The sequence below is a fragment of the Suillus discolor genome, assembly GCF_016758755.1.
Source record: "Suillus discolor strain FC423 chromosome Unknown F5147scaffold_94, whole genome shotgun sequence".
Taxonomy (NCBI): domain Eukaryota; kingdom Fungi; phylum Basidiomycota; class Agaricomycetes; order Boletales; family Suillaceae; genus Suillus; species Suillus discolor.
The window spans coordinates 13,780-28,286 of NW_024541341.1; the positions used below are offsets into that span (position 1 = coordinate 13,780).

General features: G+C 47.9%; 6 protein-coding genes across 6 annotated transcripts; 2 read left to right on the forward strand and 4 right to left on the reverse strand.

The window, feature by feature from the left end:
- Positions 1-943: 943 nt before the first annotated feature.
- F5147DRAFT_822780 (uncharacterized protein) lies at positions 944-1,903 on the reverse strand (the record flags this gene model as incomplete). Its single annotated transcript, XM_041443752.1, has 1 exon — positions 944-1,903. The coding sequence occupies one exon, from the start codon at positions 1,901-1,903 to the stop codon at positions 1,058-1,060; it is 846 nt and encodes a 281-aa protein (XP_041286632.1). The 3' UTR covers positions 944-1,057.
- Positions 1,904-2,701: 798 nt separating this feature from the next.
- Positions 2,702-5,032, reverse strand: F5147DRAFT_722822 (histidine phosphatase superfamily). Its single transcript, XM_041438940.1, has 13 exons — positions 4,826-5,032; positions 4,584-4,770; positions 4,492-4,525; positions 4,392-4,438; positions 4,287-4,337; positions 4,130-4,234; positions 3,984-4,063; positions 3,819-3,937; positions 3,695-3,766; positions 3,611-3,641; positions 3,313-3,487; positions 3,154-3,260; positions 2,702-3,085 (listed from the first exon to the last, which is right to left on the reverse strand). Exons 1-13 carry the CDS (start codon positions 4,917-4,919, stop codon positions 2,925-2,927), a joined length of 1,263 nt encoding a protein of 420 aa, XP_041286633.1. The 5' UTR covers positions 4,920-5,032; the 3' UTR covers positions 2,702-2,924.
- A 405-nt stretch (positions 5,033-5,437) lies between these two features.
- On the forward strand, positions 5,438-6,386 carry F5147DRAFT_436129 (uncharacterized protein). The gene is made up of 3 exons (XM_041429849.1): positions 5,438-6,047; positions 6,095-6,143; positions 6,196-6,386. Exons 1-3 carry the CDS (start codon positions 5,571-5,573, stop codon positions 6,210-6,212), a joined length of 543 nt encoding a protein of 180 aa, XP_041286634.1. The 5' UTR covers positions 5,438-5,570; the 3' UTR covers positions 6,213-6,386.
- Positions 6,387-7,319: 933 nt separating this feature from the next.
- On the reverse strand, positions 7,320-9,770 carry F5147DRAFT_822788 (Alpha/Beta hydrolase protein; the record flags this gene model as incomplete). Its single annotated transcript, XM_041443753.1, has 6 exons — positions 7,320-7,747; positions 7,804-8,001; positions 8,057-8,260; positions 8,311-9,234; positions 9,347-9,625; positions 9,677-9,770. 6 exons carry the CDS (start codon positions 9,768-9,770, stop codon positions 7,332-7,334), a joined length of 2,115 nt encoding a protein of 704 aa, XP_041286635.1. The 3' UTR covers positions 7,320-7,331.
- A 1,287-nt stretch (positions 9,771-11,057) lies between these two features.
- F5147DRAFT_586076 (uncharacterized protein) lies at positions 11,058-11,996 on the forward strand (the record flags this gene model as incomplete). The annotated part of the gene is made up of 3 exons (XM_041431907.1): positions 11,058-11,494; positions 11,551-11,714; positions 11,773-11,996. 3 exons carry the CDS (start codon positions 11,058-11,060, stop codon positions 11,994-11,996), a joined length of 825 nt encoding a protein of 274 aa, XP_041286636.1.
- Positions 11,997-12,450: 454 nt separating this feature from the next.
- On the reverse strand, positions 12,451-14,232 carry F5147DRAFT_436154 (Scramblase-domain-containing protein). The gene is made up of 9 exons (XM_041429850.1): positions 13,784-14,232; positions 13,676-13,734; positions 13,477-13,616; positions 13,261-13,418; positions 13,018-13,198; positions 12,940-12,955; positions 12,774-12,871; positions 12,690-12,708; positions 12,451-12,641 (listed from the first exon to the last, which is right to left on the reverse strand). The coding sequence occupies exons 1-9, from the start codon at positions 14,134-14,136 to the stop codon at positions 12,559-12,561; spliced, it is 1,107 nt and encodes a 368-aa protein (XP_041286637.1). The 5' UTR covers positions 14,137-14,232; the 3' UTR covers positions 12,451-12,558.
- Positions 14,233-14,507: the final 275 nt, after the last annotated feature.

Consider the following 14,507-nt stretch of genomic DNA (forward strand, 5'->3'; position numbering starts at 1 on the left):
GAACAGATGCGGCCTCACCCACCTTAGATGCGATGGCCATACTTCAGCATCTAGGTGACGGGGGACACCGCGCTATCATTGTTCCGAAATATTGAACTACAGGTAGCTCTAATCCAAAGTTGAAAAGCTTTAACTGCCTCCGGCATTTGGGGAGAGTTTACAGACAACGAAATAATTCCCTAGCTTTGCATATGGTAGTAATATCTCATAGAAGTTGGATGACATGGTACTACACTACCGCTCGTCGCCCGCATTGTGTGCTCAACAGATCCGAACGATGCCAGACTAGCATTGCAACCTCTTGCCTAAAGTCAGCACCAATGGAGTTCTGGTGGGAAATTCAATGACAAACTTGGTTTACAAATGATCATCACACTGATATGGATTGGTACTGTGTTGTAGACACTCGGCGCCCTTGCACAATAGGTGGTGTTGGTCCAGCACAGTCCAGCCATATAAAATTTTATCGAATGCTGGCATCTGTTCAGAGATTGCAGATGGAATAAAAACAGTCAAAGGTTGCATACTATTTCCAGTGCAGAGCAGAATTGTAGGATAATGCCGCTGATCCTCAACTAGGCAATAGTGGTCACTCTGAACATATCAATCGTCCCTTGCCACCGTCGATAGGTATTGCAATACTGTCGCAAGCTGGCACGTGATTGCAAATGGGCTGCCACCTTTGAGCCGTTGGTGGGTTTCATCCAACTAAGTCCAGGTATGCAAAGCTTTTTCATGCGAGGTATAATCTTGATACATATTACGCAAATTTTAAATCAGATATAGCTGTCTAAGAGTTTATCATCTGCAGGTCAGTTACCTGATGAAACAGAAAGGAACATGCAGCGACACAGCATGACGTAGTGGACACAATTGCCCCCGAGCCGGCGGTATCTCGTGCTCTAGTGAGGCAAACAAAGGCCAGCGCGCGGAATCTCGATTAACTAGTACAGCGGTTTATAACTACAGCCAACAGATACGACAACGATAACGAAAGAACGAAAGAACTCGAAGGTATGTGACAACATTCCCGGACGTGAAGATATTCCAAACTCAATTATTTTAGGAGGCTCCCATATGTGCCATACGGCGCAGTAGCCACTTTCAAAAATCTAAGATCCATGTTGACTTCATCCCAATCCACACCCAGGTTTTGAACTCGGTAGATACAAGGGAGCCAGGCGGAAATGATGCCAGCGAGAGTTTCTGGATCTGCTATTTCAGATGATGTCTCCAATTCCAATGATCGTAGGGAGGTATGTTGTATTGGCTCGGCATCAGGATCAACGTCGATAGTTGCAATATTGATTGGAATTTTTAGTCTATGCAAATGTGGACATAGACTGAGCGCTGTGAATAATCCATGGAGGGTGACCTCGGAAGAGAAAATATAGGCGTCTAAGTAGTCGATTTCCAGAGTGCGGATATGCGGCCAAATAGACATAGCTTGCAAGAGCATGTCATTGTCTAGGGAGATGCAGAAATCAGTAAACATGAGCTGCAGGGTTTGGAGCTGTGTAAAGCAAAGGAAATGCGGAGTTGGTGTCAAAAACTCGTGGGATTGGAGTTCGGCTTCAAGACAACAGATGATGATTTCTTCTAGAGTCCGACACGCTTTGCAGTGGGACAGAGCATGGAAGAGTTGCTCGGCCTCTTCAAGAGACAGATAGTTGGCTCGAAACTTGAACTCTTTCAGCGAGGGAAATTGCGAGTGTTGCATGACTGTGATGATGTTTGCAGAATTGTACAGCTGTCGAAAGGAAAGGCTCGTGATGTTAAGGAATGATAAGTTCACAATATCTCGGTTTGATAGCGAAGGAGGGTCCTCGTACCCTCGATCAATTTCCAATTTGAGAAGGGTAGGGAGGTGGGAGAGATGCTTCCATGTTTCCCAGCCGAGCATCGGACAAGAGAGAGTTACAAGCCGCGCGCACCAACGAATCCTATCGGATAGCAGGGACAGCTCATTTGCTATGTTGTCAACATCGCGTATTCCGGGAGCGAGGATGCATAAATGCTCCAAAGCAATACAACGTGTCACAAAAGATTGCAAACCCTCATCAACGCTCAATAGATGACATCGGTGCAGCATGCGAGGCAGAAAGAGGTTCAAATATGTGATGGAAAAACTTAATGACTTCAGCCTCGGAAATACGTATGCCTCGGCGGGGATGACAGAGAGAAGGTGCGGATGATGAGATTGTATGTTCAATGTGCGTACACGGGAGGAGTGACGCAGGAATTGATGGGCCTCGTGGGCAGATAATGGCTCAACATCTTTTGCCCAGGGCTCGTCCCACTATTATGTAGACGCTCGGTGAGCCAAAAGGAAAAGAACAAAGTGTAATGAAGTCATGCACTGACCATTGTACCACTACGATATATCAATGGATGTAACCTTGTTACACAGCCTAGCAGTGGTTCTAACTCATGGATTTCAGTCCACAGCAAATCCATCGCAGGCTCGTAGAAGATTTTGCATGTCCTTGCAAGCGCTGCAAGCAATTTCAGGGTCGATGTTGTTTGAGTATATGGTACTGTGTTCACATAGGCGAATATCTCCAGGAGGACTTCGGGAACAAGTAAAGCTTTATGCATCACTGGGGTAGAGTCAGGACTCAAAAGCTAAGTTGGATGTAAATCTAAAAACATTGCCTACGTCACGGGGACCAATGGGTGTTGTTACCTGCTATTTTCGGAATTCCAGTCAAAGATATCGATGTGCCACGGCTATGTACGGTACAGTACGGATACAATTTATTGCCAAAAATATAAATACTTCATAAAGAAAGAGAATGCAACGACATGACGTGGTGGACAACATGCCGGTTATGCGTGCTTATATGCTTTAAAGATTTAGATTTAGAAGAAGCATCAATAGATGCCAAACGGTATGCCAGCCAGCAATGGCGCTAGTACCACGCTCACGTCCGACACTCTTCAGCCCAATCCCTAGGCGTTAACTCCTCCACTCTCCGCTGAAATGCCTCCAACGTACAAAACTCTGGCGAGCCCGGTAAATGTTTCCCCTCCTCGGCGCACATCGGAAGCACCATGTTCTTGTTCTTGTAACGCATGCGGACATCTATGTTTAGCAAAGAAGGGGGCAAAGTTTACCGAGAATCATCTCTCAGAACGCATCTTGATACTCACAATGTTCGTCCTGTCGTCTCCAAACTGATGAAAGCGCGCGGAGGCCTGAAGCCGGAGTTCGTTTTCGGAAGAGCTCAAATGTTACTGATGAAGTGAATGGTGGCCACCTTGCACGCGCGAAGGTGAGCATGAAAGTAAGAAGTAGTGGGATAAACGCACTTGTCATCGAATACATCGAATGTACAGAGCAACGCCGCAAGCGTCGAGTCGTGCGTCGAGTGCACGAGAAGTTTAGTGGGGTCTGTTGTATCGCGCTGGGCCTTGCGTCGCATTCTCTCTGAAGCGTCGGCGAGGAGGCGACCCATTCCTAGTCGGCGGCCATCTTCTGATTTGACTAATGATCAATAGAAGAACTTGAGTTGAAATTTCGGTGAAAACGTAAGGAAGCATCCTTACAAACTAGAGGACGACGATTAACGCTCGTGTGCGGATGTAGAATAATTGACTAGGGGCTTACTGTTGAACCACTCGGCTGTTACAGCTGATTCCTAGGGATTCATAAGTGAGCGAATAATGCGATGAGAGGATGAAATGATCGCACAATTAAACCAATAACATCACTATCCATGAATTCTGGTGGAACTCGGAAACCGTGAGCAGCTGCGGAGCGTACCTTTGGAAAAGAACTGAGTTCAGCTGCGTCTGTCCTGCCCTAAAAAACATACTGTATCAAGAATCCCCGAAGCTCGAGGAGTTCCATCAAGGCGTAACGGCCTACCGCCTATGTACTTGGAGACTTTCACATCCAATGGCTTTAAACGCGGGTTCCAAACAGCAACAGCAACTGGAACATATCAGACTAATCTGCAGAATACTGGTCAAAAGATTACCTTCAGCAAACTTCAATTCTAAGAGGGCCAGTCGCTTGCAGGCTAAGGTATTGCTGACGAGATTCTCGTCGATTGCATTACTGAAAGCAAAGACACCGCGAGTAATGAGTGTGCGTTTAAATTCTCTAACCTATGCGAAAACGTACCGTATGATGATAGAGGGTATCGTACCTGGAGCGCAAGTAGATGGAGGGTACACTCCGTGGACTATGTGCTGCAGAGATTCGATCGTCCGTGCGATGTTCGTAGAGCTGCGCGTGTGAGTTTTATGACGAGTCACAAAGGGATGGTGAATAGATTCACCGGAAGTAAGTCAAACGCTCATCCTCGAGTTTTTGGGGGAGAAATTTCAATCTTCGGAAAGATAGGAGTAAGATAAATTTTGCAAGAAAGCACTCGAATGCTTACCTATCTACATAAAGGCTTCGCAATGCCGTCCCGAAGGAATATGTGGACTGTTCTCAGACGCGTAAGCCAAGCAATCAGGTGTCGCATAAAACCCTCTCACCTTTTTCCCAATATCAGTGAGCTCCCCCAGGAGGCTATATACCGTATTAAACCATGTGTATCGCGAGCAACCATACATGCAGATCAACGTACCATAATCCCTCAGCTGTTTTGCCATGCCTGTTCTCGACAACTTTCCTATACCACAATCCGTCATCTACGGTAGGGATATGTCCAGCTACAGTCTCGTGAAAGCTTTTCGCAGTGTTGCACATCTGCCAGTCTGCTGGTATGGATGCTGGAGGATCCGACATGCGCACTCTGACTGGCGTACGTTCGCCTAGAGTAGAGTATGTATGAGCGATGTCATGACCGCGAACGCGAACTCGACGCACCATGCCTCACGTATATGTGGACTTGCTCTAAGTTCAACCCTTCTGGTGTGACGGGGTAACTTTCGACGTCAAGCGGGATCGGTGCACCTTGCATTTGCTGTGTCACTGTTGTCGCACTTGGGGAAGTTTGTATTGCGTTCCCACTGCACCATTCTGTCCGTGGGTTAAAAAGGTCGTGGAATTCTTAGCCTTCGGGTTATGTGCCTCGTGCCTCGTATGGGTGGCGATGTAAATCTGCTCGGATCCAATTTCTGTTCCGAGTCGTTCCATATTCCGTATATATTCGGCCCCGGTGATCTCACTCCCATAAGCCTTCATGATAAATTCGAGATGTCCCATTTGACCAACGAGCTGCATTGGTACTCCTCGAGCTCCTGGCCTCTACATGCAGCGGGACCCTACGAAGACGATTATTCATATCCGACTTTGGCAACACATTTGATATGGTATTTGACCCCAGGCCTATTTCAATCAACATCAATGGCTCAAGTCGCTGATCGGGGACTCCCTACATTTTTGGATTTCCCAAGTTATTTTGCAGGGCTTTTGCTCTTCATACTCCCTAATAAGCTATATCTCTGGGGAGGTATGCATTAGGGGGGAGTCGACTGTATTTCAATCACGGATTCTGGATCCGCCGTATTATGTCATAATCTAGTGTTAGCCTCCTGCCATCCCACCGCATCAAACTCTCCCCTCTCCCGCCATTTTCACGTTGCCCGCCGTGCCCACACACCCTACAAAAATGTATCCATCTACCACCATGTCAGCGTCCGAGTCACTGCCGTCCACCAGCAACACCTCCGTTAAGAAGTGGAAAGGCAACGAGAAACCTGTTGAAGACGTACTAGAGACAAACGCCGAGGCCAAGAGGGAGGAGGCCGAGGTCAAGAGGCAGGAGCCCAAGGTCAAGAGGGAGGAAGCCGAGGTCAAGAGGAAGGAGCACGATGTCGAGAAAGCCACCAAAGCACAACCCACTTCAGCCTTCAATAAAACCTTCATACGTTTGGTCACAAGATCAGCTCTGGGAGTCTTGCTACCATTGGGACTCGAGTTGCGACCTCAGGACCGCTGGGAGGGTTTTCTTGTGCAGGCGGAAACGCGGTTGAGGATGCACCTCACATTGCCGGCGATCATCCTATCCAGCTCCATCCTCTTCATAGCAACAGCACATATCACGCAGCACGCTTTGACGTCTACTGCCTCCTACAAGGCGCTCATAGTAACGGCCTTCTTGTCAATTTTGTCATCTGGCTGACTCGTTCACAGCATCTGCACCATCCCCAGGATACGGGGCATTTCTTCACAACAGATTCAAGTAAGTCAAAGTATCATTTTCGAGTTAATTCCCTAATGCCTATGTCCCTTAGCGTCTTTTTTCACCTGAACCAACAATCCGACCTGCATTCCCTCTCTTACTCCTATCTGTCGGCATCCTGTTCAACGTCTTCGCGAGTCTATCTATGATGGTCACCCTCACAATTACAATTTGGGAACAGACTACTAGTGTTGGACTGCTATTTTTTTGCGTCGTCTTTAACGTTCTGCTCACCATATTATCCATACCGGCAGACATTTTCATAGACACCATTCCTACATCCCACGATGTGTGACCCGCATCCACCTTTACTGTATAGCAGTCCGCTCGCCTGTGGACGGTCCATCTTGATTCGTTACGGCAATAAAGATTTTCGCGATGATTTCGCACTCTCGAGAGTGCAGTGCATAGCTGACCATGCGCAAATACATCGTGCACCCCCCTCCTCCGAGGCTCCTTCAGAAAACCTGCCATCGCGCTCTCGCTACCCTGCCCCAACGCCACCCTCTCCACCCGTACCTGAAACATATTGTCAAACATCAAAACATCTCCCGACACCGATCATCACTCCATAATCTGATAGCGTCCTTCCAAATATACCCCGAAGATGTCGAGACGATAGACCCACTGCAAAACTCGGTCAAGAAACAGCCAGTAGTCTTCTGCACACACATTTCCCCTAAGGAGAAGGACACAATTAGTGAGCCTGTCTTGTCTCGTTGTCTTCCGGGTCTAAGTTGCCGATGTGCTTGCTTTCGCCAGTGATGGAACAGTTAGCATGACATGTGCAGGAGGTCCTGAAGGAGTGATACAATTAATGGTCATGATCACGCTGTCTTGTCGAAAGAATTAAAATGCTTTGTGAATGAGATGTCGAGTGAACTAGGCGATCGACATTGTGGCTTTCATGACAATCTCGATGTTTAGAGCACTTCTAGTTTTGCTAACCGCCCAGGAGTACCTCGACGCATCACTTCGCTCAGACGCTCTGGGGCGCAGAAAAATAAGAAACATATCTCGAGGTTGGGTGAATATAACACTGCTGGTACGAACTAATACTGTATACAGAATGGAGTGAACACGCGGAGCACTTTCCAGCCTGAACACTACGCAAACATATCCTCCTTGCTCACGTCCCGCATCTCACACGTTGGCCACATAGCAGCAGCATTCAAATCCTCCACATCATCAGTCAGCTGGGTTTTGCCCCAAATTCTTAAACCAATCCCTCCCAGCCTCCAATGAAACTCTTGCCGCCTCTATACCATCGAGTAAATGCATCTCCCCCTTAAACCACAACATCTCCACTCTCCTTTCCCTGCCCTTGAGCGCATGATAAAATCTCAACCCCTGTGCCGGTACCACACGCAAGTCGTCTTCTCCAATCAACAACAATACAGGCGCGCGTACATTATCGACGTGCGCGATAGGCGACGCTTCGAACATTTTTTGGAATGTGGCGGGTGTCATGAGCGAGTCCGGAGTAAATTGGAGCCCGAATTCAGTGTAAGCGCAGTCGAGGATGTCGGACGCTAGTTCGCCAAAACTGGTTATGGGGTTGCGCATCACTGCTGCGTTAAATAGGGTTGGGTATTGGCCGATCACTGTGTATGTCAGTGTCAGTGGGAAAAAGAGTGTTGTTTTTGAAATGGAGTCTTACGGTGCGCGGCGAGGAAACCGCCGTAGCTTGCACCTTGAACGACTTGTCGTCCGTGCTCTGAGATGCCCAGCTGGATGAGCTCGTTGACGCTCTCTACGACGTCTTGTACTTCCATTGTTCCACAGTGCCCAACAAGTTTTTGGATGTACTTTTCGCCAAATCCCATGGAACCGGTATAGTTGGGAAGGGAAATTGTATCTGCGAGCATGCTTGCTTTAAGTGGCCAGTAGGCGCGACTCTCAAAAAGACTTACATCCTTCCAAGGCTAGTGCAGCAGTAGCTGGGTAGAATGATGTTGTCGTTGATGTATGTGGTCCTCCATGTGGAATGGTAATGCAGATGGGTTTTGGGCCAGGTCTTGTGGAAGCTTTCTTCGACTGAATTATAATAGTCTCTGTTGGAGGACGCGCGCCAATGGGTATGATCGATGCAGTGAGATCACGGAGTGCGTTCTCAGCTGAAAGGCGTGATTAGACTGGGCAAGAATCCAAATTGACTTGAACTTACTTGCGAAAGATATCATTGGCTTATCTAGAACTTTCCAATTGAGGTTGTCGTGTTCGTCAAAGTATCCTAGTAACACTTCGTGTGGGGTAATAGGCGTGCTTCTTGAACAGATGAAGTGCGTGTTGTCGTCTGTAGCATGTAAATCCCAATTATACAAAGGTTCGCCATCTCGCATTTTTGTCTCGTCTGAAATTGCTCCCGATTCTGTATCAATGAAGAGGATCGTCGCACGAGAGCGCCATAAGGAGTGGAGTACGATGTATGTATGGTCTCCGCGACGTAAAAACGGGCTGGAGGGCATGTTATAATTGGGATATAGACCTGGAAAATCGTTTTCGGGGGTAGGCTCCATTACGGTATCCACGAGGACCTTGTTGGTACCTGTAGTTAGATCACGAGATTCCAGAGACACGCAAGATGCGTGGGGACCGCCGACAGGATTCGAGAACCAGAAGAGTTTAGTAGGTGTCTGATTGTCATCATATAATACACGAGGTGAACGACAAGAACGTTCTGACGGTGTCAGCTTCAATGCGTTGCATGACATTTTAGCACCAAAAGGTGTCCCCTGCACGGTCGCTGACTCGGGGAGTTTAATCTCCCATATACCCATGGGGCGATTGAAGCACCATTTAACCCCCAGTAGTCGACCGTCTTTGGTGTGTTCGTGTCCACTGGTGTAGATGATATCTTCTGTCGCAAAAGTAGCTTGGCCAAACAGGATAGGTGGTTGGGTAGGCTGTGCCAGCGAAAGGGCAACGAGTAATATATCTTGCTTAGTAGCCTTGGTGAAGGCTGTGGACCTTGTCCAGCGGAATAGAAAAATGGTCGGTGCTTTCTTGCCGCGAGATAGTTCGCCAAAGTGCGGAGTGTATCTGAATTTGGGATAAGGATCTTCCGAAGCATTATCATCGGCGATGATTGCTTCGGCGGTATATAGAAGGGATGTTTCCGATGGGGAGAAGGAGAGCGATGATGTGAAATCTGACATCCAATTTGCAAGTATTCAAGGACATTCGCAGGTTATTTGACTCACCATCTGTATGGAAAGCATCGTGGTACTTTGTAACATCCAAGGAAGCCTCTATCTGGATGCCAGCCCAGATTTCGACGAAACGTTTCGTACTTGTGCCACCAGCAACCTCTCGCAGGACAGCCTGACGAGACTTGGAAGGAGATGTTCTAAATGCCTTAACTTCGGAGGAATCATGGGATGTTGTCTGATGATCAGAACCGATGCCCCCAGGGAAAGTTCTGGTGAGGGATCGTGTGATATTACGCTCATGATCGCGAATGGTGTAAGTGACGCGTGGAACTGTTCGGGTGTCTGTTATCGATTTCTGGCTATATTGACTAGTAGACGCACCATCGCCACCAACGAAATCAGCAGACACAGGAAGGGGTAACTCTGCTAATTCCGTGTAAAACGTTGATGGACCGGTGTGCTGAAGTAAGGACATGTCAATAGTGATACTTGTATGAGTTTCGCAGATATCTATGACACCTTTCATGAGCTGACAGGCTTGACACGTATCCGTTGCCACTTAAAGAACTTCAAATTAGGGACGCTCAAAGGTAGGTGCGCACTTCGCACACCGCACACGACCCCCCATTGGAAGGAAGAAGAAGGACAGCGGAATCGCTATACCCGAGATTACCTGGACCAATGACTTGATCTGGAAGTTACTGCACAAGTCTGTGAGGAGGCATTTCTCAAACTTCTCCTTGATTACTCGAACCGACTGTCATTGTGTCGTTGTATCAAGCCATAATATGTAGAACACGAGGGTACCCTACATGCGAAGCTGGAGATAACATTGTTATAAATCCAATGGTGACAGCCAATCAATGTAATGGAACTCATTTCACTCACAATAAAGTATGTATCAGTATCACATCGTAACGGCGCTCGGCCGCGCCAGTCCCCGACACATCTTGTACAGAATTCGGATTCGCGTTCACACAGCCTTACACCATAGAGGGTGAAATCACAATGAAGGTAGTCGGTCGTGTTGATTCTTGAAGACGAGCCTTGGAAGAGTCACATCAAGCCATCAGAAAAAAACGTCCAGTGCGCCACGGTCCCTCCGTGCCGTCAACAGGGAAAGCATGAAAAAGAAGTGGAATGAAGCATCAAGCTCAAGGGTTAGTCCGTCGTATTGAAGACGTGACTCGAAGAGTAACCAGAGAATATCGTGCGTTCAGGCTGATGCAAGCAGCTCCATAGTAGGAGCTCCGAGGTCCGAGGATCATATGACCATCGGCTTGATTATCGGCCAGCGGAAAGAATTTTCCACGCATCAAATGACAGACGGTATGACATTTATTTTCTACAGAACCCTCTCCCCACTAAAGTGGGTGTCGGGGAATAGAGTAGTGCCATTACGAGGGAATTCCGCATTCCTCGCAACACAAACGTTGAGCACGCTTGTTGTTCGTTCTTGTTGGCCTCCAGGAACTAAGACGGATCATGGTGAGTGCGTAGGGAAGGAACTGGATGTCCGAGTCGTTCCATATTACGCATATGTTCGGCCCCGGTGATCCCACTCAACCACCTTACCCCCCCCCCCCCCCCATAAGCCTTCAGATGTCCTGTTTGACCCAACGAGCTGCACTAGCACTCCCTCCTGGCCTCTACATGCAGCGGGACCCTACGAGAGTAAGAAAGACCAAATTCACATCCGACTTTGGCAACACATTCGATATCGTATTTGACCCCCTATTTCAATCTTTCTACCACAACATCAATGGCTACCGATTCCAAAGTCGCTGATGACAGCAGTACACCTCCTTCGTATGACACAATCTTAGCAAGTCCCATTCAATGCGATCAATCATCTATATTTTCCTTTGGTCTCATGAAGAAAAAACGTACAGCTGTTCTATCCCGCATCCGTGACATCGTCTTAGCCCCTGACTTCACCCCTTCTTCTGTGGTTCCAAATGTCAATGCCTGCGCTGCCGCTCTCCCAGCTACCGAGTTCTCCAATATCCTGACACAACTCAATATCGAGGGCCACACAGCACTGTATTGGGCAATTGTGAACGATCGACCACAAGCTCTTTGGACATTTATAAAGTTCATTTCCGGCACGAGTCCCTCTGTTTCTTCCGACTTGCGCATTGCTTGCATGATAACCAACGACCACACAATGTTTACGGAGCTCAATTTTGGAAACTGTAAGTAGTACACAGCAATGTCCACCAGAAAACCACTGATTTGGATACTAGTAAGTGAAGACAGGCGTTCGAGATGCTTTTAGGATGTCTACCAGGTGAAATCCAGGTACATACATGCGACAAACCCATCAACCAGTTCGATGTTGTTCTTCGAATCAGGATGTTCCAGAAACGCCTGCGCACTGCTACTGACAAAAGTCTGCGCTTCGAATTTGTCGCAGGAGGTGTGTGGTCCAAGTCTCTCGCTTTGTTCCGTCATTGATCTGATGGCATCCCTTGCAGGACGCATATGGTGGCTTCGCTTCTACATACCAGAGCCTAGCAATGGATCATGCCGCGCCGGTATTGGTCTCAGTCAGCATAGCTATCAAGCGTGTTTTAAGGCTGTACTTTTGATCGAGGCACATAGCCGGAAACCTGGTCATGCAGCCCCACATGAAGCGCTGAAAGTTTTATTGTCATCGAAAGACTCCACAAAATGTGTGGCCCTTGCACCCCGGCGGTAGGTTGAATTTGTTGTGACTCCATGGATTCTGGTGTGCTGATTGTCTTATGTCCACAATGAACTTCATTCCTTGTCTTTACGTTGGCCAATGACTACTATAGAACCCCCGAGGGCATTGAATCATGCAAGCCCCCTCCAAAAATGGTTTGGTCCCTAGAGAATGAGGTGGGCAATTGGGTATTGTACAAGTAAGTTTGTTTATTAATCGAGGAGGCATTTCTCACACTTCTCATTGTGCTGTCGTAGTAATACGGAATATGTAGATGACGAGGGCACTTTAAATGCGAAGCTGCAGATGACATTGTTATGAATCCAACTAGTCGATGTAATGGAGTTCACTTCACTCATGTATTAAGGCTACAACTGAGTACTACGAACGATTTGCAAGAATTCCGCATTCATCGCAACAGAAACGTTGAGCACGCTTGTCGCTCGTTCTTGTTAGCCTCCAGAACTAAGACAGAACATGGTGAGTGCGTAGGGAAGGGTGCTGAACTGAATTACTGCAATTCCTTCGATACTTGTTCTATGATAAAGCAATGCAATAAAGTGACCGAATACCTTCATTCCCCCGAACTCCACAACATCGGGAACCCCAATCCATGACCCTCCGAATGTCTCGAGAAATAATCATAATCGATGTTAACTGCCAGAAATCAGTATCCAACTCCATCAAAATACTCGAGCGACTGACCTGCTGCCGCAAGCACGAGCTGTAGCCGCGTAAAAGAAAAGAATCAGAAAAATGACAATGATGAAACAACCAAGATATATTTACCGCACGCTCGTCAAGAGTGAGATTCCTGATCACCGTGGGCCGCTCCGGCGTCTCGGATCCGTCTTGGTGCGTGGCGTCAAAAGTCACGAAATATTGTCCTATCAACCGCAACACGTCCCCATCATATCAGTAAGATTGGCATCCCAGGACATGGCATGTTCAGAACCTGTATCAGTGAAAATCTGCGAAACCGTTGAGCTCCTGAACGATATTGTGCAGAGAAGGATATGGGCATCTAACTTACCTCTCTCCCAAAGCCGCGGAATGCCCTGTTGACTGACGCAATAGGTGTCCCACGCGCATCAAGCATGTTAAAGTGCCACGCCCAGAGCCCCTCATCGATCTTTGCGAATTGGGTGAATGAATCTATCGGAGGCTCAGGCTGGGGCTCCGAGGCGGTAGAAAGAATGCGCCTAGGCTGATCACTGCGACACAAGTCTCGGGAGTCGGTACTGACAAAACAAAACAAGCGGATGCGTTGCATTACCGAAGAAAGAGATGGTATCGTCTTCGCCAAAGATGCCATTCCTGTTGGACTTCTGCGAAGGTATCTAGAACAGGTTCTCCTTCTGGTGTATACTCGTGAAGGTCTTTTAATCGTTGAACGAACATGCGTGAGTTTATCCAGGCGAATGGACGGCGAATCTGCGGGGTTGGATGAATGAATTTATTATGACTGGGGAGGGAGTGCTATGGACCGCACCCAGAGAATAGGTGATCCGTGGAGGTCCATGACTAGAGCACGAAACGGACGATGGGTGCGGAAGATCTGTCTGGCAAACATCGACAGGACGCCTCGTGGCTCTTCAGCAATGTAACCAAGCGGTTCACCAGCTTCGTTCGCTAATCGAGAACAAACGTTGATGATGGATAATGGACAATAAGACTCGAGCATCACGTACAAATAGTATATCGATTTGACTGTTCAAAACCCATGAATATGCTCAGCATCTCAAGCTTCCTACAATCATGAAAAATTAGTCCGACGGTCATCTATGTGGTTAACACACCTTGTTATCACCAACGTATTATTATTTAGTAACAGGTGCTTCAAACCTTCCCCTGGGTTACTGGAGGGCGTTCTCTGACTCGCATCCCAAAGCTGCGAATCATCCGCAGAGGACCGTGACTCGTATGTAAATCGCAATGATGTGGAATCATATGTCTCATCCTGAGCGGACGACACGGTTCCTTGGGTGGGTTTGCGTCCTGAACTCGGAGCCCTTCCAAAACCGGTCCTTTGGTTAGGAAATCGAGAAAGGGCATAACCTCGCTGAAAATATGGCGTGTGGTGGAGGAGAGCGATGCATGGATTTGAGTTAGTGAGCCCTCTACGACCTGTCGAGGCTAGTAGTCCAATCATTTGGAATCGACGGTTTACCAGCTGAATGAGTTCATGGTCTGAAAGTGCTTTGTAGCTGAACGCGTAGTGCCCTTGCCGCACTGCCGCAGGCCCTCGCAATCCTCGCTGACTAATAACCGTGACTTGCGCTCAGAGCTGCCTTTGTTCGGTTTTATGCAACTTGACCTAACCTCTCCAGCACCAGTAGGACTCTTCGGCGGTGGATCACTCACACCATTGCAAGGTTATTGGCGGACTCAAGTTTTACCACATGGCGCACTCCTGCCTTTCACCGGGCTGCCAGCTGGTTATCGAGACTATGCAATTCGTGCCCAGCCTAGGTAGTCGAGTCCAAGTTTCTCAATGAGGAATCGGAAAACCTGTTTCTCGGC

Coding starts and splice junctions, on each gene's coding strand:
- F5147DRAFT_722822 (XM_041438940.1), bottom strand. CDS start 4,919: ATGCAAGGTGCACCGATCCCGCTTGACGTCGAAAGTTACCCCGTCACA. Junction 3,488..3,610: donor AACAGCCGAGTGGTTCAACA/GTAAGCCCCTAG, acceptor ATTGATCATTAG/TCAAATCAGAAGATGGCCGC. Junction 3,261..3,312: donor TTCGATGTATTCGATGACAA/GTGCGTTTATCC, acceptor CGCGCGTGCAAG/GTGGCCACCATTCACTTCAT.
- F5147DRAFT_436129 (XM_041429849.1), top strand. CDS start 5,571: ATGTATCCATCTACCACCATGTCAGCGTCCGAGTCACTGCCGTCCACC. Junction 6,048..6,094: donor CCTCCTACAAGGCGCTCATA/GTAACGGCCTTC, acceptor ACTCGTTCACAG/CATCTGCACCATCCCCAGGA.
- F5147DRAFT_436154 (XM_041429850.1), bottom strand. CDS start 14,136: ATGATTGGACTACTAGCCTCGACAGGTCGTAGAGGGCTCACTAACTCA. Junction 13,735..13,783: donor AATACGTTGGTGATAACAAG/GTGTGTTAACCA, acceptor TCATGATTGTAG/GAAGCTTGAGATGCTGAGCA. Junction 13,199..13,260: donor CGATACCATCTCTTTCTTCG/GTAATGCAACGC, acceptor CTTGTGTCGCAG/TGATCAGCCTAGGCGCATTC.